The sequence below is a fragment of the Myxocyprinus asiaticus genome, chromosome 33, assembly GCF_019703515.2.
Source record: "Myxocyprinus asiaticus isolate MX2 ecotype Aquarium Trade chromosome 33, UBuf_Myxa_2, whole genome shotgun sequence".
NCBI lineage: Eukaryota > Metazoa > Chordata > Actinopteri > Cypriniformes > Catostomidae > Myxocyprinus > Myxocyprinus asiaticus.
Genome location: NC_059376.1, coordinates 8,913,602 through 8,938,874, shown reverse-complemented (window position 1 = coordinate 8,938,874; position 25,273 = coordinate 8,913,602). Strand labels below are relative to the sequence as shown.

Below are 25,273 nucleotides of genomic sequence, written 5' to 3'. Positions count from 1 at the left end.
GCACAGTAGCCTAACTGTTCACCAATATGTATCTTAATTAAAGAGTTTGTGGAAATGCCAACGCTCCTTTAATAATAAATGTGATAATTTTATGTAGTGTTGTCACAATACCAAAATGTAGTAGTCAGTACTGATACCAATAAAATTTCATGATTCTCAATACTAATTTTGATACAAGAGAACAAACAGGTAATATGCTATTGAACACACTCCTTTAGCTTACTAAAATGTTTTATTTCAATGTAAATAATAAATAAAACATTTAGCATGTCTCTCAATTAAGTGTTTCTTAATTAAGCTAACATTGCTTCAAGTTTTTAAGTGTATTTTTTAAGAGTATTTTTAATTCTATTTATTTTTTTCCCAAATTCCACATTTTTCTTTTTTCTCTGAAGTTTTAAAGGTTAATTCAGTTTCATCATGAAAATTGTGTCTAATCAAATTAATCCAAACTTTAATCAAATTAAAATAGAGCAGTTACTTTTCATTTAAAAAAAAAAAAAGAGATCTTTCGACGGTTTCCAGTAGATCTGCGATCAATTGGTCAAGTAAAAAGAGGTTCGTGATTGATTAGTTTTGCCTGATTATACTGTGGGGAGCTCTTGGGGGTTTTCTTCATTCCACATAAAGTTTGCAGTGGAGAAACATCGCTGGAGTTTTTCTATTATTAATCTTCTCCCCCTTTTCAGGTATGACAGTACATTTTTGGTTAATAGAGTGTAAAAATAATCAAATATATAATATTTTACTGTTTACAGAGATTACTGTAATGTTTTTGTTAGTCGATGTAATTGAAAGCCTAATTGAGAGTATTGGTAAACTGTGAGTTCAGGGCTCCATTTTGAGCATAAAAGGCACAAGGCTCACGTGCAGACTGCATGCAAAATGTCTGACATCTGTCCGCATATATTTGTGTTTAATTTGCAAATGTGTTTTCTTTCATGTTAATTGTTATATGCTGTTGAAATGTTAAGATATTAAGACATATGAGAGAAATACAGAAGATATATATGTGAAATACAGGTATATACACATTTTAAAGTATAAATATATCCATCTAAAGTTTAAGGTTTAAAAAGATAAATAATTAATGAAGGAAAATTTTAAAGGGGTAAAAATGGAGTTGATTATTTACAAGTAAGAGGAACATGTCTTTGATAAATATATATTTATGGATGCATTAAAAAGTTATGTACATGATGAAATACATTGCACTTAAGAAAATAAAATGTTGTTTTGTAAGTGTGCTTTATTGTTAATTATATTTTATAAAGATTCCTGTGGGGAGACATCGCTGGAATTTTTCTATTGTTAATCTTCTTCCCCCTTTTCAGGGGTGCAACACTCTGTCTACCATTAAGCTGTTATTGAACAGAATTTTGCCATCTCATATAAACTGAGCTGAAAATCATGAAAACTAAATGTCTGGTTATGTTTCCCAAAATCAAAAGGAACATTTTACAATGTAAATTTTGCATAAAGACAATGAAGCCTATTTAGAACCTATATTTAGGATTAGTATAAATTATTATTATTATTATTATTGCATTGTGACTATTTTTATGACATTCAAATAATGTCATTTTTATAAAATAATAATAGCACATTTTAAAATAATTAATTCTCTGTAGAATACTGTGTAGCATACTACAAAAAACTAATTCTCATTACTGTGAGGCAAAAATAAGATTATACATTACTCGTTAAGTACCTTTGTAGTGTTTATTGTGCTAAATGTAATTTATACTTATTTAATAAAAAATAAAAAATAAAAAAAAATTTTAATAATAGCCTGTCATATAATAATATAATTACATTTTTCACATTACGTTAATGAGAATTTGGGGGAGGATGTGTTTAATTGTCATCAAAAGCCTTTTTTTTTTTTTTACATAAATATTTTTCATCCACAGCCAGCTAGCTCTAAGTAATGCAATTTACATTTAACTGAAGCAACAGATGCTGTCTGTCAGCTCACACTATCTCAACACAATTTTCTTAACTCCAAAGAACAAGTAATGAATAATAATATATGATATAATAAATAAATATTATATTAATTATAATAAGCATTATGAAAGACATTCTGCACTGTCAATCTGATGCTATGCAGTTCAGTGTGGACAAATGATGATTATGCATAGTATTTATTTCCAATATCAACTGAAGTCAGTTCATTATTTTTGTATTTTGTGCATGGAAAATATTATTAGATGATTAACAATTACTAGAGCAAGGACCACGTGTGCCTTGCCTAGCCTGTATTGTGTATACTTTGTACATTGCAAAGCATTCGACAACTGCTCTAATCTGTATGTAAACATTGTGTATAATTGTGTGTATATTATGCGCATAATGTGGATATTGTGTATTATATTGCACTGTATATACTGTGCCTACTGACTATATTGTATATTCTGTACATCTTGTACAGAATATTGTGTCATAATGTCACTATATGATTGCAATATTGCTGGATCACACACACCCAAGATGTTCACTCACTCTTACACTCGTGTATATGGTGTAGTGACAGTAAAGTGATTTGATTTGATTCAGTTTGAGAAGACAAGGACCACATTCATGCTGGCAGGTGTTTAACCTATAAAGAAGCATTTGAAATATCACAGATTGTAAAAGCTAGCATTTCATCATTCCCAGACATCCACTACAGATAACAGTCTCCAGGCCCGGTTCTATGGGGGTGCTTGAGGGTGCTCCCATACATGCAAGTGCACGCGCTTTCTCTCTGCAAAAAACAAACAAACAACAACTTAGCGCTCAGTAGTGCACGGAGGGGACACACGAGTAAGACCAAGTGAGAGAGGAATATATTTATTCTCAGTTATCTGTAAAATGCTGAAGTCCCTCACACCTGTGTGTGAATGTTACTCTGACAGTAATCATTTATCAGTGTCATGCAGCCTGTTTTATTCAGTGGTGTGCTGAATGGGGTGCCAAACATTGACAAGACTCACATCATGACCCATGAGCATGTAAACAGGTTGATAATGTTCTGAGAATAAAACAAATAAACGGGTCCACTTTGCAGCCAACATTAAAATAAGCTATTAGAATCTCTTTCCCGAATATTTTATTTTACTTTTAATCCAGACTCCTGATATAGAGTGTTAAATTGAATACTAAATTACCACTGCATTGAAGTATGGTAAAATAAACAATAATTATACTCAGTCTTAATTCAGTTTTACTAACACGTGATAGAAATGTAGCGTCAAAACTTCAAGCAATCGCAGAATGGTCCCATCAGTATACACTTAATTTTTTTTTTACATCATTCATTGAGTGCATGTCTGGGCTTAAAAGATAAAACCATGAAGAACTTTTTATCTTCTCTGTTCCATGTTCTTCTTAATGGCTGATGTGGCCCCAGTACCAAAATAATTGCACACCCCTGCTCAGTTGAATATGTAAGACTAATACTGTAAATTGGCAAGCAGATTTTCTTGAATACCAGCAAACACACAAAAATCCTTGCATTTTGTGAATGCACAAAATGCTGCATCAAAACGTATAAACGTGTATGATTTTTTAAATCAGTATGTCCTAATCTGCAGGCGCAGAATTTTGCTGTCATTTTCAGTGACAGATCATGGGGAAAAAAAACCCAGAAGTAATAAATGTTTTGTACATAAAAAAACTAACTTTTCTTTATGTTGTTTAAGCAGCATTTAAACATGATTTAATCTATTAAAAAAATTTGTAATTATGATACATCTCCACTTTATACAGAGCACCCCCACTATTTTCAGAAGCATCCTCAGTGATTCTGATCTGGAACCGGGCCTGACAGTCTCTCTGTTTGACTTTTGAGCGTCTGCTCTGGACTTTCTCCATTGCTCTCACTATGCTTTAGGCTTCTCAACGAGATGCTACATTAATTGCATAACCACGCAATTATTAGCACCAGTTCTGCATGTAACATCAGAATCATGTCAGCCGCTTCTACACTTCTGAAAGTATAGTTTACTAAAGCCGATCAAGCACTGAAAGTTCATGAGTCACAAAATTTTTGAATGCTGACACTCTGTTGACTATCATGGTCAAGATTATGAGGGACTAACAGAATTAATTTGCTCCCGAAATAGGCTGTGTTTAATCTCAACAGAACCCGTGTGAAATGGTGGGAAGGTCCTGATGTAATTTAGCTCTTTTTCTTGGTGTCATATTTATGTCCAACAGTGCACATTTTTAAAGAGAATATACTTTAATAACTGGGATTTGAAATGAAACTTGTGGTTAGGACTCACTCAAAGTTACCCGATTAATGTCTGTATGTGCAAATCCCTGTAAATAATCCCAAGAGGGAATGGTGCTGCCTGTATAAATGGATGGAATCAGCAGAAAAACTGCATGTGTTTCTCTGTCCTTGCCCTCACAGACTGGGGAAAAAAGTTATTCTCTAAAAATGTTCCCCTATGCCGCAGCTCTCATAATTCAGTTATGTTTGCAATATATTATCAAATAAGGCACGTCAATATGCGTCACGCCAGGTCAATGATGCTATTGTCAACTTTTATGGCACTTTTAAAGGGGTCATGATATGAGTAATCAAATGTACTTGCTCTTTTGACATAGATGAGGTCATTGTACTATAAAAACATACAGTAAGTTTCAGAACTCAAACATTCTTCCTCACAGTGAGAACATTTGTTGAAACCAAGTTGCCAAAATGACTCGTTCTCTACTTCCTCCACATTGTGATGTCACACTGTGATAGACATTTGCATGTGACTGCCTCCACAATAACACATTAACACCTACTTTACCTTATTACTTCCGTAGCCCCACCCAGTAGTGGTGATCAGTAAGATGACAAGGAGAGATCTGGTCAGTCAAGAGCAGAGAGCCAATCAGAACAGTGGGTGTATACTGTCAAGGATTAAAGGAGATTAAAAGGTAAGGTCCAGGTAAAAGTGGAGGGGTTTGGCAGCCGTACATGCTTCCCTCCCAGGGTGCAGGGTTTGTTACATCTGCCTAAAATGTAACTGTCAAAAAACAAGGGAGGGGGTCCAGGAAAACGTCATGGTTACTTGTGTAACCTCCGTTCCCTGATGGAGGGAACGAGATGTTGTGTCGATGTAGTGACACTAGGGGTCACTCTTGGGAGCCCGAGACACCTCTGGACTTTGATAAAAGGCCAATGAAAATTGGCGAGTGGTATTTGCATGCCACTCCCCCGGACATATGGGTATAAAAGGAGCTGGTATGCAACCACTCATTCAGGTTTTATGCTGAGGAGCCGATATAAGGTCTGGCCATTTCAGCGGGTAGTTCAGTGTTGTGGCAGGAGGGACACAACGTCTCGTTCCCTCCATCAGGGAACAGAGGTTATACAAGTAACCATGACGTTCCCTATCTGTCACTCACTCGATGTTGTGTCGATGTAGTGACACTAGGGGTCCCTATATGAAACGCCACAACTGGCTGAATTCTGTTACGTGAACTGGTGGTGTGTGGTGGGCAGACCACTGTGTGCCTCATAGCCAGCACACCAGGTCGACACGTAACCTCCCCCAACATAGTTATGAGTGTCGAACGGCCCTTTGGGGACAAGTCGACTACCCAAAAAATAGAGACAGGCTTAAACCAGTCATGGCCTCATGCAGAGCACCTACCTCAGAACAGGACTCTTAGTTAGCACGTGTACTGGGCCGGCAGCGAATCTCTCCGAAAACTCGACTGCCACAGGGCTCGGAGGAAGTCAACCAGGGAACAATTTGTGAACACTACTGGGAATTAATGGCATACATCTTCAGCTCAAAAGGAGGTGGAAGGCGCTATGTGCAAGCGATACACCCGGCCAGCTATCCCGGGCTTATCCGCTTGTGTTGCGTGCCACTACCTGGGATGAAACCGGTTCCACCCGGAGGTTGTAGAACCTTGCAAAGGTGTTGGGTGTTGCCCAGCCCGCTGCTCTGCAAATGTCTGTTAGAGAGGCACCCCTGGCCAGGGCCCAGAAAGCCGCTACACCCCTGGTAGAATGGGCTCGTAGACCTACTGGGGGCAGCATGTCCTGGGCGACATATGCCATAGTTATGGCGTCAATGAGCCAGTGGGCGATCCTCTGCTTGGAGACAGCGCTTCCTTTCCGCTGTGCACCAAAGCAGACAAAGAGCTGCTCAGAGGTTCTAAAGCTCTGCGTGCGATCCAAATAGATGCGCAAAGCGCGCACCGGACACAACGACGACAGGGCTGGGTCTGCCTCCTCCTGGGGCAGCACTTGCAGGTTCATCACCTGGTCCCTAAAAGGGGTGGTGGGAACCTTGGGCACATAGCCCGGTCGGGGTCTCAGGATCACGTAAGAGTAAGTTGTGACATACAACATGAGCGCAGACCGCCTTGGCGGTTGACATATGCTACAGTTGCCGTGTTGTCTGTCCGAACCAACACGTGCTTGCCCTGGATCAACGGCCGGAACCTCCACAGGGTGAGCAGAATTGCCAACAACTTGAGGCAGTTGATGTGCCAATGCAGTCGTGGGCCCGTCCAGAGGCCGGCGGCTGTGTGCCCGTTGCAAACAGCATCCCAGCCCGTTTTGGAGGCATCTGTCGTGACCACGACGCACCTGGAGACCAGTTATAAAGGAACACCTGCCCGTAGAAATGAGAGGTCGGTCCAAGGGCTGAAAAGACGGTGACAGACCGGCGTGATGGCCATGCGATGTGTCCCGTGGCGCCATGCCCATTTCGGGACTCGAGTCTGGAGCCAGTGCTGAAGCGGTCTCATATGCATGAACCTGAGCGGGGTGGCCACCGCCGAGGACGCCATATGCCCCAGAAGCCTTTTCTGTTTGAACGCCTTCAAACAGGCCAGCACCGACTGTGAGCCTACAGGGGTTGGACGGGAGCTTAGGGCGTCCGCGCCAGGTGGCGGCGCTCTGCGGGCATAGGTGCACCGCGAGCGTCTTATCTACTGGGGAAATCGCCATATAGCCCCTGGCCACCCCGCCATCGAGGGTAGTGAGAGCGGGGGAACTGCGGAATCGGGGCTGGGAAGTAAAAGGTGCCTCCCATGACTTCGTCAGCTCCTCGTGCACTTCCAGGAAGAATGGCACTGGAGCGGGGCGTGGCTGCTTTGAGCGGCGCCGCAAGCCCAGGAACCAATCATCAAGCTGCGAGGGTTCAGGGGAGAGCGGAGGGTTCCACTCTAACCCGATGCTCGCGGCCGCCCGGGAAAGCATGTCTGTCATTTGGGCATCGGCTTGTGACTGGGCAATCGTCCCCTAAGGGGGAAGCCCAGCTGAGGCTTCTGCGTCCGACTGGACAAGCCCGCTCTCCGATGCTGCGCTCGAGAGCTCATCATCTTCGCGGGCTCCAAACAAGAAGCCAGACTCGCCGTGAGACTGGCCGGTGAACTCATCCTGAAACCCGACTGGGGCAGACGAGCGTGCTGGGGAATGGGAGATCTGCGGGGGGATGCCCGGCGGAGACAATCCCGTTGGGGTCCCCAAATCACCCCCAGTGCTAGCCGCGCTGGCCTCATACCCGTTGGTAGAAGGACCAAGGCGGAGAGCCGCTGGGATGGCTTGCTTTCGTAAGAAATCAAGCCACGACCGCAACGTTGCCATGGTCATGTTCTTGCAGTGAGAACATAAACCATCCACAAACGCTGCCTCCATGTGGGTCGTGCCCAGACACAAAAGACAGCGATCATGACCATCCAAAGTTGCGAGATAACGACCGCAACCAGGAATAACACACAATCGGAAAGGCATCTATAAAAAGACACGTCTTTAAAAAGACGTTCCGTGTGTGCCGTTCTTTTAGAGAAATATATACTCTTTTAGAGGAGGAAAAGCTCTTTCAGAAAATATACTCTTCTTATTTTATAAGGAGACTTGTCCAGATAGCACATACCCAAAAACACTCATGTTAATAATTATTCACATGACTTGAAGACATACTTTTCTGAGGAAAGCCCCTATGCCATGAAATCTAAGAAACTCTCCTTTTGTCCTTCGATATAAACAATTTTCTATGCTTAAATTAGGCCAATAAGGGAGCATGAGGCATTCTCTGTGAAAATTAAGTTATGACCTGTAATCACTTTGCTAACTGATGAATTGATTATTATAATCTTTAATCTTTTCTTATGTCATATTACTAGAATGGTAACCATTCATGATAAAGAACATCATTTTTACTATTGTTGAGATTCTTTCTGCATTTCAGGAATGTTTATGTTAATTCATTTTTTATATATTCAGTTGTATCAAAGATATATAAAATGTATGATTAAAACATACATTTTGAGCAGGAAACAGTAGAAAGAAACTTTGTCTTCACAGACAAAGGAACAATAATTATCTTCAGAAGGAGGGACAGACAAATGATTATGTGACCCAGCAAAAGACACTTCTGATTGGCTCAAGATACCTTTGGGGTGCGGTCAACTTCAACAGTACAATGTCTCCCTGCCTCAGACAAACGCTCTTCTTGCTCTTCCTCTCCTCTTCAGCTCTCTTCATCCTCCACGCTCTTGCCCTCGTGGCTTGTAGCTTTCTCCAGTGCCCCTCATGTCTTGTACAATGTAGAGTCCAAGAAAGCTCGGAATGCTTAGTTCCGAGGAAACTCTTCTCACGCTCTGCTCTATGACTCACACACGTGATGGGAGTTGCAAGTCTTCCTGGCAGAAGGCCTCGCTTCAAAGCCCGCTTCATCATTCCAGCAACAACCCAACATCCACGATCTTAACAGAGGTCCAAAACATAGACGGAAAAACCAGAACTTTCTACAAAGAGCCAAAGAACCAAGCAACGCAAGGAAACGCAAGTACATCTCCAGACTTTGCTGAAAGTACTGGTGTCTCTCTAATATAATTCAAGTTACCCAATTGCAAATCGAGTTAGACTGAATTAAGTATCAATGGTTCTCAAGGCATTGTCTATAGACTCCATGAAGTTACATTTTCTCTGTACCGATCATTTACTTTCTGTACAACTCACTTACCAACCTGTTTATGTTTGTCTATCTGTCTTGTTTGTATTCAAAGTTAATTTGACTATATTTTGATAAATGAAGTTTAAAGGTGCTATATGTAAGGTTAACAAGTTGTCTGCCCCACCCCAGACTCGAAGCTCATGCGGGTTGCCAGAATGTTGGCATGCAAATTAGCCAACTCAGCATCCGTTGTAAAGGATTTCTGGGCTTTAAGCTGTCTCCATCTTCCAAAGGCATCTCCAGTATTTATCCTTGTTTTACTACACCTCTGATCATGGTGGTTATTAGATGGATGGCAAGACTTTTTAGGTCGGGTGGAATCTGTTATCTCTGATCCAGTTCGTTTGCTGGCTTCCATGGCTGCAGCACGCAGTGATGTTTGCCTGCAAACTTGTTCAAATCTGGCAACCCGGCGGTGTCAAAATACTATTGGTGAGTGGGCAGTGGGCGGGATCACACAGCACAAGACATAAACAGAAATTCCAGGCCGGAATGGAAACTTCAAGTAGAATATACTGGCTGTAGCACTGTTATTGGAGAAGCCAGTATTTCAATTTAGCATGTTTCCTAATTCTCTAATGACATATTATGGTCATTTTATGATTTAGTTCAGCCAAAATATTACATATAGCACCTTTAAAATATCAAAACTACCATTTTCTCTAGCTTCTGTTCAGTCTCTACAAGTATACTAGGCTGCAGCTGAACAGCCAGGTCTCTATCGCGCACATGCTCAGATGAAATTGAGCGAGCGCTTTTGGGTGACGTGAAGAGATACTGCAGCTTGCCCTTATCTCTCGCATGCCTGGTTCACCACTTGCGGTTGAAGTCTTTATTCTCTGTACAGTAAATCTGCTCTCGTGTTTAATATGCCTGTGACGTGTCATGCGCAATTAATACGTTTGCACTGCTCTTCACAATCAGTTTCTGTGCGAGGATATGCAGAGTGGAGCGTGTACCTCCTGAAAATGTATATATGCCAATTTAAGCCACAGAAAGTGGGGAAAAACATTAGTGAAGTTTCGCCCATTGTATAAAGAAGGTGCCTGGGTTTGTTCCTGGCAGGCAGGAAAAACTCAGGACTCCTTTCTTTCATAGCATGAAGTTTCAGAAAGTAAAAAAAAAAAAAAAAAAAACGGATACTGCATTAATTGTATAACATTTTTAACACATTAAACAAAAAAATATTAATCACAAAAATTAACATTACATTTCCCAGCCCTAGTCCTAACAAATGTCAATGGACTAATTTGGAAGTAATTGTCTGCACTAGCTCTACTGGGATTTCATTTTTTCAACAAAATGGAACAAAATGTAATGGTCTTTATCAGTTGGAGTTTATAGACATAAACATTAAGGGACGACTACATTACAAAAGTGCCTTGCCATAAAAATATTTATTAGATGTATACAGACCTATCAACCAAACAAATTAATACGAAATTAAGCATTTAAATATTGTTCTCTAGGAGAGTTTCATTTCCAATCACTGTAATTGAAAGTTGCATTCTAACATAAAAAAGCCATTATGTAGTTTTGAGTTCCATGGCATTGCAACAAAAGTTTATACATTGTTTTTCTTAGAACTTGTTAGCACAATGTGACGAAGATTGTATGACACAACGTAATGTGCTTGACCCATCTATTTCGCTGTCAAGTAATATCAGTCACAATTTTTACTCATTATTTGATCACTGACAAATGACAGGGAAGATATACTTTGCCACTTTCACACTAAATTAAACATTAAAAAAGTTTCAATAAAGAACACAGTAGGGTTTTGTGCTCAGATCGATTATTGGCTAAACAAAAAGCCTTCAAAATATTGTTCAGCAGATAGTGATGCATGTCAGCAAATATTGTTTTTTTCACAGCATCCAGACCAGATGCCAAGATGTCCATTCAATTAATGGAACATGTCGTATGCAAGTCATTGCTGCAAAAAAACAGCCTGAGACAAGCTGCACCATTTGTCCAGGGAATTAAGCACAGCGCAGATGATGAAGAGGAACCTCGGGATGCTTTTTAAGCACTTTTCACATCAAAATTAATGGACAATATTTCTTTTTGGAGCTCCAAACCAGGACAAGCTTTTTTTATAATCCATTATAGAATATGCATGTTTGTTGCAGTCACACACAAACACATAAACATGACTGTGTTTATTAAACTGGTTGGCTAATCCCCCAACGTAGTTGATTTCAGGTTTATCTATCCTTGTGGGGACATTTGGTATCCATAATAAAGGCATTATAGGCAAAACCTGACCCACACACATTCCACCCTTGGCACATACTTCTCATAATTCTAAAATATCACGCTTACATTGTACATACTGATCTGTACAATGTAATGAATATATTCAAATTCTGAACTAAGTAAATGAAAAAACAGAGACTGCAATGTCTTACATATTTGGCTATTTTTTATACTGCTTTTGGACATAAAACATAGAAAGCTGAAAAATAACCTAGGTAAAACTCTGAAATATGGAAGTGTCCAGCCCTCCAGTGCATAGTAATACAAGCATAAAACATGTGCTTTCCTTGCTTGCTCCTCTTTTCACCTCATACAGACAGGTTGCCAGGTTGGGCTTACCTTCCAGGGAGAAGTTGGATATCCTCAGATGCACTCATGGAGGCCAAAAGTGTACCAGGGCAAAACAGCAGCAGCCACACTCCACCAGGAGATGGAAGAGAACAAGTCCGTCCTCAGACTGAAGCAAAGAGACTGGAGCTTGGAGAGACCCAGCACAGAGCAATCCATCGTCTGACACACATACAGACACACACAATGATGTGTCCACACTCACACACACATCTACGCAGGAGTGAGGACAGTTCGGACAGGCAATTGCAGATGTGCTGCGTGCACTGGGCTTTCATTCGCGCATTCATGCATACTGGACAAACATACACACTCAGTCAGATGTGTGTGGAGTAAATCCGTATGGTATGAAGAGTGGTTAAGCCCACTGCTGACAGTCCGAGCATGGCAACACAGAGGAAGAAAAACACATAGTATCTCTCACTTTCAGTCTTGCTCTCTCTCTCTCCTTCCCCTCTCTATCTTTCAGTTTCTCTCCACCTCTTTTTACCTCCCTTCTCTTTCTCTTTTCCTTCTGTCTCTCTAAATGGCTCTCTTTCTATGGGGTTGACATACACCTTTCCCGTGCTTATCACAGTGCATCTTTTTATTGTTATATCCTTGCTTTTTTATCACAAGTCATACATAAGTGGCCAGAATGTGCAACAAAATCCTAAATCATAAAGATTTTTATCTTTATTTTCAAAGATTGAGGTTTTGCTTTATCTAAAAAATAAATGTCAGTGGTGCAAGAAAAAAATGATTTATTTCAAGATACAGCCTATTTTCTGAATACAGGCCCTTACACGACAATATCAAGTAAATTTGTTTTATCGATATTTATGTATTAGAAAAAATACAAAAGTTTGATCAAGAATATATATATATATAAATTAGCTTATTTTTATCATAAAAATTGGGCAAGCTTGGCATACCTACAGTACTTGGGCAGATGGGAAGAACTGGGATTTATTTTATATAAATGTTAATATATATTTATTTATTTATTTGTCTCCACCTAGTGTTTTAGATATTAAATTGCATGCTTCTACTTTCCACTTCCAAATAGAGATCAGTTGCGCTCTTCTGTTTTGCTGTTCCATTAATTGATATCTGGCCACAGCTGAACAGAGAATAAGATGTTGTACAAGAAATGGTGTACAGTTATTCATAAAGGACCCTCATTCTCATTGACATATTCCCTTTTTAACAATGGTTAGTGGAACAAAAACTTTATCAGAAAAGGGTATGAAGGTAGCTAAAATAAGTACTGGAATTAATAATACAAGAAAAACTCTTTTAAACCCAGAATGCATATGTGTTGCAAAAAAAATAAATAAATAAATAAACAGGTGAAATCTACAGTAGATGGTTATTCTTAATAAAACTACTTATTTTTTGAACGAATATTAACTAATTTACTTAAATTTTTAAATAGTTGATATATATTTTATTAAATTCTAAAGTGTTTCACAGACACTATTAAAAATGAAGTACAACTTTTGGATGACAGTGTAAAAAAGGCTGTATAACAGAAATATGGGCAATTTTCATATTTGATGGTAAAATATTAAATGTTTCAATAGCTAATCATTCAAACACATAAGTGCAGTAGAGTAGGATAAAATAAAAAATACCCCAAAAACCTTTTAACCTTTGACCAGCCCTGACCAGTAGGTGGCGATATGCACAAAGAATGCGAGTCGACAAAAACAGAAGAAGAATGTGTAAGTGAAAGTAAAAGTGGAGAATTTATCATAAAAAAGGACTTAAATATTGATCTGGTTCTCACCCATTCCCATCACTTCACTTCAGGAGACATGGATTTAACCACTGGAGTCCTATGGATTACTTTTATGCTGATTTAATGTGCTTTTTGGAGCTTCAAAGTTCTGGCCACGATTCACTTGCATTAAATAGACCCACCGAGCTGAAATATTCTTCTAAAAATCTTAATTTGTGTTCAGCAGAAGAAAGAAAGTTATACACATCTGGGATGGCATGAGGGTGAGTAAATTATGAGATTTTTGGGTTAACTATTCCTTAAAAAAAGAAAGTTGCAGGTACAAAGACACTAAAAGTTGCTGTGAACAAGGCATCCAAGCATGTTACATTGGTCTAATAGTTTATCTGACTGTTATCACTCCAAAGAACATGGGATTTAGTCTCAATTGCTTAAAAAAATGTCACGGTACACCAAATGTGTAAAAAGTGGCGTATAACTGCCATCTTGTGATGCGAGCTTGTGTCAGTAACGCAACTCTCTGAACAGTTTGTGTAAGGGGCGTTTATTCCACTCAGTGTGAGTGAACTCAAGGGCCAGTACACAAGCATGACAGCACAGGGTAACACAGTTTGAAAACTGTCTTCTAATGTTTGTTAACACAAGCAGCAGTCATGGGTTCTGACGCGCAGGAGGAGAGACTCCGCGAGCTCTTCCACGCGTGCGATGTGGATCACTCAGGAAGCATCGAGAAATGGGAGTTTAAGAAAATATGTTCCGAGCTGCACGTGCGAACCTCCGAGATAGATGCGATATTTTCCAGACTTGACACCGACAAAGACGGCACGATCACTCTGGAGGAGTTTATGGACGGATTTCAGGAGTCACACCTGTTGAACGACGAGGACATGTGCAGCGACAGCGCCGGGGAAAGTTTCTCTGTCGCCTGGGAGGATTTTAAATTCCGCCTGGGGGATCAAGTGAAATTCATCCCCAGGTAAAACACTTGATAGGACAAGAAGATCATGCATTGAAAATGTTAGAGCTAGTCATAAAATCATAAAGAAATTAAATAAAGAATTATAGAGGATTCCTGTTGGAATTTCTAACATAATTTGGAACTGATTCTAAAATATCCTGATGGGATTTTTATTTTTATTTTTTTTATTTTTTTATTTTTATTTTTTTTTGTAGGGTTCCAACACAACTTTTTAGAACACATAGTTCCCAACAAGTGTTTATAATATTCCCTAGTACAGGTTGGACATCAAAAGGAACCTAGAAAAACAAAAAGAAAACTTAAGGATTTTAAAATTCATAAGTATAGCATCTCAAACAAACGGGAGAGAAAAAAATACATAAATCACCTTTTAATTTAACCCATATCCAAAACACATTTTGATATAATCTCATATTTTATTTATTTATTTATTTATTTATCAGGGTCAATACACATTAATCAAACATCTCATTGATTTAAATGTTTCAGATTTAGACAAAATGGCTAATTTTCATCTGCCGTCCATGGGCAGGTTGATGTCAAATTACAAAATGACACTAAAATACTGTCTATGCACGCTAAACATAATTTAAAAATCACCATATCAAAAAATCACCTTACCAATCACAACAAATCCTAAGAACATGATGTTCAAAAACAGTACGATTCATAAGAGTATAACGCTAACATTAAGTACCATGTTGACAATTCTGGTTTGACTTTATTTTTTGAGAGAAAACACCTTAACTTGTCAGTTCTTTCAAATCTGCTAGAAGTCCATTCCAGTCATCAGTTGCTCTAAAAGCAAAAGCTAATTGACCAAAAGCACTCTTTCCTAATGGTATTTTTCAATCACCCCTAATACCAGTCCTTGTGACTTTTCCTGTAATTTGTATGATAAACTTTTTAAATGTGGGTGGGGCAAGACCATTAAGAATGTTAAAAATCAACATACCTACAGATTTATACAAGTTTTCCCAACTCAAGAAATGAAACTTGATTAAAATACAGTAGTGATGCAAACTGTAAACTGAGCTTGCTTTTACATGGTTTCACAGGCATGAGGATAGATTTACATGTCTGTGTCCAGGTAGTCATGCAGTATGTAATATGAGGAAGAATCATCACATTCATAAATAAAACTGCTGCCTCTGTGGTCAGATAATTTCTAATAAACCTCAAATTTACCCAATTAAATTTCACTGTTTTTACAACTTTCCTCACATGTTTTTAAAAAGAAAGTTGCGAGTCAGTATGATTCCTAAATATTTGAAATTCCTGTACTACATTAAGCTTCTGATTCAGTGTCACAATCTGCCCATTTTGTAAAGAACATACAGACAGTTTTTGTTACATTTAGAGGTAGACAAGATTCCACCAACCATTTTGAAACCATTGCAGATGATAATTCCTGTGCAGTTTGTTGCTTATTCTTTTCATGTACATAGATAACATCATCTGTAAATTTGACAAATAACACCAGAAGGACAGACATGTCATTATTACTATTTTTATTCATGTTAAGATAAATTATAGCACTTTGGTTTATAAATAGACCACCAGAAATCCCTTAACTGTCGACCACTAATAAGAATAGACTTTTAGAGGAACTCATTCCACTGTGGTGGTCTGAATCTCTGAAACATGCTAAATACAGTGTTTCTGAGTCAAATGCTCACCACTTTCAAAACTCATCCTCTAGAAGTCAAGCATTCAGATATTTACAAACTTTCAGGGCAAAAAGAATAATCACGCATTTTAAGTGGTCACCTCTCAGGTTTCCACCATTCTCTTTATGGTGTGCAGTACATCAAATTGTAGTTCACAGATCTTACCCATCGTAGTGCAGAGGGAACATTACTGAGTCATTGTACTTGTTCTTTGTTGTAATGCTCTTTATAGGCATTATTTATTGATTTTACAAGTGCCAGAGATTAAATGACTGTAAATGATCAAAGCAGCTTTCGTTTTGCCATCCGTCTGGTCAATTAGGGCGGGCAGACGAACTTTCAGCATGGGCAGTACCTACCCTAACCCACCCGTAGACACTCTCCCTTATTCCTCCTGTGATTCACTTATTACAGAGCCCCTTAAAAACATTTTATCTGAAATAGTTTTGCATGCCTTGCTATAAATTGACCATGTTTTTACTACAGAAAACATATTTTAACCATGATATTCGTAGTGTAACCATAGTAATAATACAGGAAAATGAAAACTATGGTAATAAAAATCATAATTTTGTAGTAACCACAAGAATGGTTAAGAAACCATGGTTTCTATATGGATACAGTATACTGTATTAAAACCATGGTTCCCCCCCCCCCACCAAAAAAATAAAAAAAATAATTGGGGGCCTGGGTAGCTCAGCAAGTAAGGAAACTGACTACCACACCTGGAGTTGCAAGTTCGAATCCAGGTCGTGCTGAGTGACTCCAGTCTTCCTAAGCAACCAATTGGCCCGGTTGCTAGGGTAGGTAGGGTCACGTTGGGTTAACCTCCTCGTGGTCACTTTAATGTGGTTCGCTCTCAGTGGAGTGTGTGGTGAGTTGTGTGTGGATGCCGCGGAGAATTGCGTGAAGCCTCCACATGCGCTGGGTCTCCGTGGTAACGCGCTCAACAAGCCACGTGATAAGATGTGCGGATTGACGGCCTCAGATGCGGAGGCAACTGAGATTCGTCCACCACCACCCAGATTGAGGCGAGTCACTACGCCACCACAAGGACTTAGAGTGCATTGGGAATTGGGCATGACAAATTGGGGAGAAAAGGGGAAAATAATAATAATAATAATAATTGTTATTAATAGTTACTGTAAAATTGCTATAGTAAAACCATGGTTTCCGAAAAAAAAAAAAAAGAAAAAAAGATGGTTAATCTACTAGTTTTGGTTAATACAATATTACTAGTAAAACCATGGCTTGTGCCAAAAAACAAACAAACAAACAATAAATAAATACATTTAAGATGGTTAGTCTACTTCAGTCATAGTTACTACAGTAATATAATAGTAAGTAAACCATGGTTTCCGCCAAAAATAAAAATAAAAAGAGAAAATAAAACAGTTTCTACAATCACAAACTATGGTTACTACAGCCTACAATACTACTGTAGTAAAACCATGTTTCCACCAAAAATAGTTATTACTATAGTAAAGCCATGGTTTTAGTACTGTAACCATAGGTAAACTTTAGTATTTGTATAGCAAAATCAAAATAACCACAAAATTATGGTTTTTATTACCATAGTTTTCATTTTCCTTCATTATTACTATGGATGAAAATATGTTGAAAATATGGTTACTGTAGTAAAACCAAGGTAAATGTAGTGCGAGGAAACACAAAACTATTGGGTGGACACATACAACTATTTTAGAAAAGAAATTCTCACCCTGCCCTCTATGGGGCTCCATATATTTCACTGTCCAATAGGAAGATATTATTCTGATACAATACAGTACATGTAGGGTTCAGATAAAGATTACAAAATATCCAAAAAGATTCTAAGAATCATATAACATTCTGCTGGGTAAACTAACATTTCTACAGTATTTTCTTTTTTTAATTAATATAACATTAATTTCCAAATGCACAAAATAGTCATATAAGAAATGCAAGTATAGTGCAAAAACGTCACAAAGAACAAACAACATACAGATCATCTTAATTAAATAAAGAAGACAACCAGACGAACGAAAGTAGGAAGAAAAAGAAACCGAACTGTAAATGGAAAAAAATAAGCAAATAAACTATATAAGGTGACACGCTGTGTTTAAATTGATATAAAGGAATGCAACGCAGTAAGAGTTATCGGTTTATGATGATTAGTGAGGAAGAGGAGTCAGTTCTATAGGTATTGTAAAAATGGGGTCCATGTTTGTTCCTTCATTGTTATTGTGTATGGATGCATTCGACATTTCCAGCTTGGAGTGCATTGTTACAGTAACAAATTGAGGCACTGATTTACTGTGTTGAGAGTTTGTTCTGTCTTTCCAGTTAAGTAAAATATATATTTTTAGTCAGTTAAATGGAAATAAATTGTTTGAGATGATTAGAAATGTTTAATGCAAACACATTTCCAAGTAAAGCTATTGTGGGACACAGACCTCCTCGTCCATCTGTCCGTCTTATCTATCTATTTCTGTATGTCTGTCTATCTTCTTATCTGCATAGCTGCATACAGTATATATCTACCCTATAGGAATGCAATGAAAATTTTGAACAGGATTCCTATTGGAATTTCTTCTCAAAATTTGGCACAAAATCAAATTTTGAATATATTCATTTAAGCTCATTCATGTTTTATCATTAGTTTCAGTGTAGTATTTGTCTATTCATTTATTAATGTTATTTAATCAATTTAACAGATAATCATATACTGTATAATTAATTAACATTCATCAATACAGTTTGGGTAGGCTACTACTAAAGTGATTAAACAAATCATTAGGTAGGTTGAAAAATGTAAATAAATGGTCAAAATGAGATGAAATTACATTCACTAAATATATCTGACCTAGTTTTGGTTATCAGCCTGCGCAAATATCTGCCGCCTACCATAATCTACACATATGCCAGAATCTGACTTCAGTTTATGTTCAAAATGTTTCCATAAATGATGCAATTAAAAGTGTAGAAAACATCCTTGTTTAATGCTAGTTTTGTTATTTGTAACAGGTTTCATTTGTTTTATAAAAGAAGTTGTGTGAACTGAAGCATCCCAAGACTTTTTTGTTTTCTGTTGTCTTACCGTATGACATTTAACAACTTAATTGTGCTCTGCTTGTGACTTTAGACACTGTTTGGTTGAAATGCAGTTCTCAAGACAGGACAGTTGAGTTAACTGTGGCTAGCGGCTTGACATGAGACGCATCAGCATCATGCCTTATGCTGAGAGAACATTGATTAGTGAACACTCTCAATACTGCTCTTATTTCACTCATCTGCCATAGCATCAGATGCCACAAGTGTCACTTGATAAAAGAGAACAGCACAGTCATGTGGCTCAGACCGATGCAATTAATCATGGGATACTTCATATGCCACTGCCTGAACCTTGGACATAGGATAGACCTCACCGAAATGACCTGCTGGTTGAACTGTGATACACCTCACTCATCTCTGCCTGTATCACCTTGGTCTAATGATGAACTACACTCTTAAAATGGAATACATAGACTATCAATGAATTGCCAACAAAAGCCTTCATCAGCCAGCTAACAAGGACAATGCATCTATGTGAACTTCTGCAGTTAATACAGAATGGACTTCAAAGACATTAGTTATTAATCTTACAGTTCTTACAAAATCTTTGATTAAACACTGGCCCTTAACATTTACTTACTTTACTAATTTTAAACCATGACCTGCACTGCACATAAATAACTAATATTGGCATTATATTCATGCTGTTTAGCCAGAGGGGAACTGGCCCCCACAGTGAGCCTGGTTTCTTCCAAGGTTATTTTGGAGTGGAGTTTTGTGTTCCTTGCCACAGTCGCCTATGGCTTGCTTACTGGGGTTCTAAATACAATTATAATTTAACTATTTAATTATTTATTTTTATACACAATTTACAATCATATTTAATCAAACTACACAATGATGACTCTAAGACTTTATAGATATTACAGTTTCATTTTCTGTTAATACATAATTTTCTGTGAAGCTGCTTTGAAATGATGTGTGTTGTGAAAAGTGCTATACAAATAAAAATGACTTGACTTGATAAACAACCTGGCACCATCTTTTCCAGATTGTGTCTTGTGATAGACTCTATTTGATAAATTGTCTAAAAACAAAAACAAAAAAACCACCCACACGATTCTCCTTGCTAAACCCTGTTTAGTCCTTCCCAGTGCTATTTTTTGGGGTGTACATTAGTGTATACGGTACATTCGCAATGGGGCCAATGATTTGTTTGTTTGTTTGTTTGTTTGTTTGTGTGTTTGTTCCATGTAGGGTTGACCAGGCATCAACTCTGTACCAGAACATCAGTCTGATGGAGCCCAGAATGATGCCTCAGTATGAACAAGTTCTTCTCAGTTTCATCAGAGAGATCCGAATACTGAACACAGAGATGGAACATTTAGCACTTTCTATAAAGAGGTGCATACACTCACATACTCTTGTGCCCACTGTGTTTTCTACATCTGATTTTCAGTACAAGAGCACAGAAACTGGGAGTTGGAATCAAGGGTCAAAAATAAAGGTCCCTCAACTTAAATGGATTATGGTCCTGTAAAGCCCCAAACACCAGCCTAATAACAGCCAAATAACAAGAAATTATAGCGAAAAAGTTGCAATTGTGAGAAATAAAGTCACAAATAAAGTCGCAATTACTAAAATAAATCACCTGTGTGTTATATGTGGCAAAAGATGATAATGTACCGTGACTTCTATGCAACATCAAAGCTGCAATAAGAAGTCATTGTAACGGATAACATTTCTTTGTTATTTCACATTGTTCCAGCAGTCATCATTGGCTTGCCGTCATTGTTAGTCTCAGTTTTGCATGTGTAGTAGATTAACATTATACTGTATATACTAGCTATCTCAGATAAATCAAATTGGTTGACTTCAGCTTAATTTTTAATTAACTTACAATCAAGTCACCTTTACTTCCATGTGCAATTCCTAATCCACTTTACTTGAGCCAAATAAGTAACTTGGATGGCATGTTTTTCAAGTAATTTGATTTTCAGTGGGTCTCTCTTAGAATAAATGTTCTTAGTAGAACTTGAAAATGTTATTCTTCACAGTCTGGCTGATAAATCCTTTCTGGTACTAATTGAAACTTTTATTTTGGAATAGAGCACTGTTGCTGTGTATGTGATGAGTGATGTGGTGTTATGGTGTTTGGTCTTTGCTCAGATCTCAGGATCAGGCATATATACAGTTGAGTGAGATGGAAGAAGAGATGGATCACCGTGTCCACACCACAGAGAGAAACACACGTCTACAGGTGAGGAGAGTAATTGACATTACAGTGGCCTGCTATTTTGTTTAGTTCTGCTCCACCAACAAAAATAGGTGTTTTTATGTAGGAAATGTGGACAAGCGGGAAAAACCACTTGTCCAATCAAATAAGAGGTCCAGAACTAGCTGGTGTTGATATTGTTTCAGTGTATACATTTTTTTCTTCTTCTTTGTATCATGCTGGGTAGCCCTGCCCATTGTGAAATTCCATCGGTCGAAAACTCTGCCCAACTGTTAATTAAACATCAAATATTTTCTGATTGGATGCTATGACAGCATAACACACATGATAATGTTCTCTTGATAAGTCCACCCATCATTAAAGGGATAGTTCATCCAAAAATGAAACTTCTCTCATCATTTACTCACCCTGATGCTATCCCAGATGTGTATGACTTTCTTTCTTCTGCTGAACACAAATTAAGTTTTTTAGAAGAATATCTCAGCTCTGTAGGTCCATACAATGCAAGTGAATGGTGGCCAGAACTTTGAAAAGAACTCCAAAAAGCACACAAAGGCAGCAGAACGTAATCCATAACACTTCATCAGAATATTAAAATTTAAGTCCTTTTTTACTATAAATCTCCACTTTTAATATGAATCTTTATGTTATCAAAACAATGGCACATCATGAATGGTGCATTCATATTGTAAATGTGCATTTTCCAGCCTTTTATATTTGTAAAGTATGATTTGTAGCAAGGGGTTGTATTTCCTTTGCTTTTTATATGAAATATTGAATCTATGCTTCTAAAATGCAGAAATGTTCTGATTTGTATGTTTCACCATCACTGTAATTAATTGTGAAGATACTAATTGAATGTATTTAGCTTATTAATTTCAGTCATTGTGTTTATATTATGCCTATGGACAAGGTATTCTGTTAATTCTGAGGTAGGAGCTGATAGACAATACCTGATGAATTGGTGTTGGAGAGTTTTGGATTGCATTCAAGGTGTAATTTAACCATGACATCACATTTTAGTGCTGACAATCTTCTGCAGTCTTGTGTTTTCTCTTGTTCCTAACCCTGTTCTTTATTTTAAGCCCGTGTTCCACCACTTATCTCATTATGTAACTCAAGCCGAACTCACTGTTTGTTCAACTGCACCTGTTCAAGTTGCTCTGAAAAGTGTCAAGAATTTACACCTATTAACACTCTGAAACCTTGCCTTTCCTTATTACATATCAGTTTCATGTTTTCTAAAAATATTTTTAATCTTTTGTGTGGAGCTTTAATTATTTAATTTTTTCAAGAATTTTGAATCAATAGATTAAAACCCCTTTAGGATGGTTACTCTTGTTTGCATTCATGTAGTCATTATTCTCCATGAATTAAACTTTTTTTTCTTTTCCATGGACTATTTTGATTTTTACATTAATTGTAATTTTATAATTTTAAATGTGATAACGTTTACATTTTATATTTACAAATTATTTACCCAATGCATGTTTTTTTGTTGTTGTAATTTTTAATCTATAAATGTGTATAAATTGTAAAAAAATTCAATTTTTACCTTATGCTTTTTAATAATTTTAAACCTTGTTTTATTTTTAAAATTTAACCCAGTGTATGTTTTATTTGTCATTTGTAGTCTTTATTTTATTTTAAAACATGGATAACATTTAAAATTGATTAGTTTTACAACAATGAACTCAGTGTATTTTTTGTCATTGTAGTACTTTTGTTTTTACATTTTAAATAATTTAAAATACATTATACTTACAAATTTTAACCCATTGTATGTTTTATATGTCATTTTAATCCTTATTTTTTTGTTTTTAAAGTTAAAAAAGCGAAATATTATAATTTTTTCAACATTTCTTAACCCAGTGAACTTTGTTTGTTTTTTGTCATTTTTAGCCCTTATTTTCGTTTGTTATATTTTATAAAGAATAATTAAATATTATAATTTTTACAACATAATTATCCATTGTATGTTTTATTTTTTTAATTTTTTTTATCATTTAAGACCTTATTTTCTTTTAAAAATGTAATAAAATCTACAAAAAAATTAAGTGTAATAGATTTAATTTAATTAATGACATTTTTAGTCCTTATTTATTTTTGTATTTTTTCTCCTCCAGGAGTCTAAAAAAGCTGATGCAGCTCTGAGCAGCATGAAACACCAGTATGAGTCTCAGATCTGTGAACTTCAGCAGAAGATACAGACCCTGCAGATGGTGACTAGTAACTCTTACTAAGTTCTGCTAATAACAGACTAATAAAGTTCTCTTTTGCTGAATAGTTTTAGTTGAATTAAATGACAATATTTTGATATGATTTGTTTTTCTTAGACTGAGGACCAAAATAGGAGCACCAGCCTTAAAGAGGAAACTTCAGCACTGAAACGAAAGAACAACGACCTGACGCTGGTATGACTCTCATTAAAATTTGAAGACCATCAAAAAGTTAGTTTGAGATATATATATATATTATGAATTCTTTTATCCTTTCAGCAAAAGCAAAAGTTGAAGCAAGAGCTGTTAGAGTCCCACACAAATGTTGCATTCCTGCAGAGTGAACTGGACTCTCTCAAGAGTGATCTTACAGACCAAAGCATCAACTTTGAACGGTACTCTCTGTGTTTCTGTGTGTGTGTGTGTGTGGTATCACTGTATTCATTGTAGAATATGCCAATAATGAAAGACCACTCAGACTATGGCTTTGAACAGCAGTAAAAAACAGGTTTTGTGACTTTTATTGCTGTTTACAGTAGTGACATCATCAACGCAGGATATCCTGGTGTCACACGTCACACTGCACAGGAATGCATCAACCTTGTCTCCTAGTAACTGAAAAACAGAATCACAGTTTACATATGTGTGCATGTCCAAGCCTTAAATAAGTATCAGCTTGTAAAGACAGCTTAGTCCTTGACTGACAACTTAGCTTACTTGGTGCTCTAGGCAAGATCTGACGTGGATTCCCCTTAACGCACCCCACCCCCCAAAAAAACACAAAACATCAAAATGATGGATTTTTCGATGTTGACAAAAAACACACATTTTACATCTTAAAACACTTACATCTTAAAATGAAAGTGGAGATTTTTGAGTAAAAAGGGACTTCAATTTTGATCTGATTCTCATCCACACCTATCATGTCACTTCTGAAGACATGGATTTAACCACTGGAGTCGTATGGATTACTTTTATGCTGCCTTTATGTGCTTTTTGGAGCTTCAAAGTTCTGGCTACCATTCACTTGTATTTTATGGACCTACTGAGCTGAAATATTCTCCTAAAATCTTCATTTGTATTCTGAAAAAGAAAGAAAGCCATGTTTCTTGAATGGCATGTGGGTGAGTAAATGATGAGAGAATTTTCATTTTTGGGTAAACTATCCTTTAAATAAAAATAACCAGATAATGAATATAGAAAAGAAGTAACTATATATATATAGAGAGAGAGAGAGAGAGAGTGAGAGAGAGTTTATATACAGTTGTGCTCAAAAGTTTGCATACCCTGGTAGAAATTGTGAAATTTTGGCATTGATTTTGAAAATATGACTGATCATGCAAAAAAATTTATTTAAGGATAGTGATCATATGAAGCCATTTATTATCACATAGTTGTTTGGCTCCTTTTAAAATCATAATGGTAACAGAAATCACCCAAATGGCCCTGACCAAAAGTTTACATACCCTTGAATGTTTGGCCTTGTTACAGACACCCAAGGTGACACACACAGGTTTAAATGGCAATTAAAGGTTAATTTCCCACACCTGTGGCTTTTTAAATTGCAATTAGTGTCTGTGTATAAATAGTCAATGAGTTTGTTAGCTCTCACGTGGATGCACTGAGCAGGCTAGATACTGAGCCATGGGGAGCAGAAAAGAACTGTCAAAAGATCTGCGTAACAAGGTAATGGAACTTTATAAAGATGGAAAAGGATATAAAAATGTATCCAAACCTTGAAAATGGCAGTCAGTACTGTTCAATCACTTATTAAGAAGTGGAAAATTCAGGGATCTCGATACCAAGCCAAAGTCAGGTAGACCAAGAAAGATTTCAGCCACAA

The 25,273-nt window shown here is 37.2% G+C and overlaps 1 protein-coding gene and 2 long non-coding RNA genes across 5 annotated transcripts in view; 2 read left to right on the top strand and 1 right to left on the bottom strand.

The window, feature by feature from the left end:
• The first annotated feature begins 583 nt into the window (after positions 1-583).
• On the top strand, positions 584-8,628 carry LOC127424627 (uncharacterized). 2 transcript variants are annotated; one of them, XR_007894491.1, is made up of 3 exons: positions 584-689; positions 4,807-4,920; positions 8,482-8,628. It is a non-coding gene; the product is annotated as an uncharacterized LOC127424627 (long non-coding RNA). The 2 variants fall into 2 exon arrangements; XR_007894492.1 differs by lacking the exon at positions 8,482-8,628 and adding an exon at positions 8,312-8,448.
• On the bottom strand, positions 635-8,539 carry LOC127424628 (uncharacterized). The gene is made up of 3 exons (XR_007894493.1): positions 8,400-8,539; positions 4,791-4,893; positions 635-2,749 (listed from the first exon to the last, which is right to left on the bottom strand). It is a non-coding gene; the product is annotated as an uncharacterized LOC127424628 (long non-coding RNA).
• Positions 8,629-13,887: 5,259 nt separating the features above from the next.
• The window catches only part of LOC127424608 (ras and EF-hand domain-containing protein-like), a 29,852-nt gene continuing 18,466 nt past the window's right edge, over positions 13,888-25,273 (top strand). For both annotated transcript variants that reach the window (XM_051669950.1, XM_051669949.1), the window contains exons 1-6: positions 13,888-14,269; positions 20,233-20,379; positions 21,145-21,235; positions 23,338-23,433; positions 23,548-23,625; positions 23,710-23,825. In XM_051669950.1, coding sequence (XP_051525910.1) covers positions 13,947-14,269; positions 20,233-20,379; positions 21,145-21,235; positions 23,338-23,433; positions 23,548-23,625; positions 23,710-23,825 — 851 coding nt within the window. In that variant the 5' untranslated portion in view covers positions 13,888-13,946. The remainder of the gene's footprint in view (positions 14,270-20,232; positions 20,380-21,144; positions 21,236-23,337; positions 23,434-23,547; positions 23,626-23,709; positions 23,826-25,273) is intronic.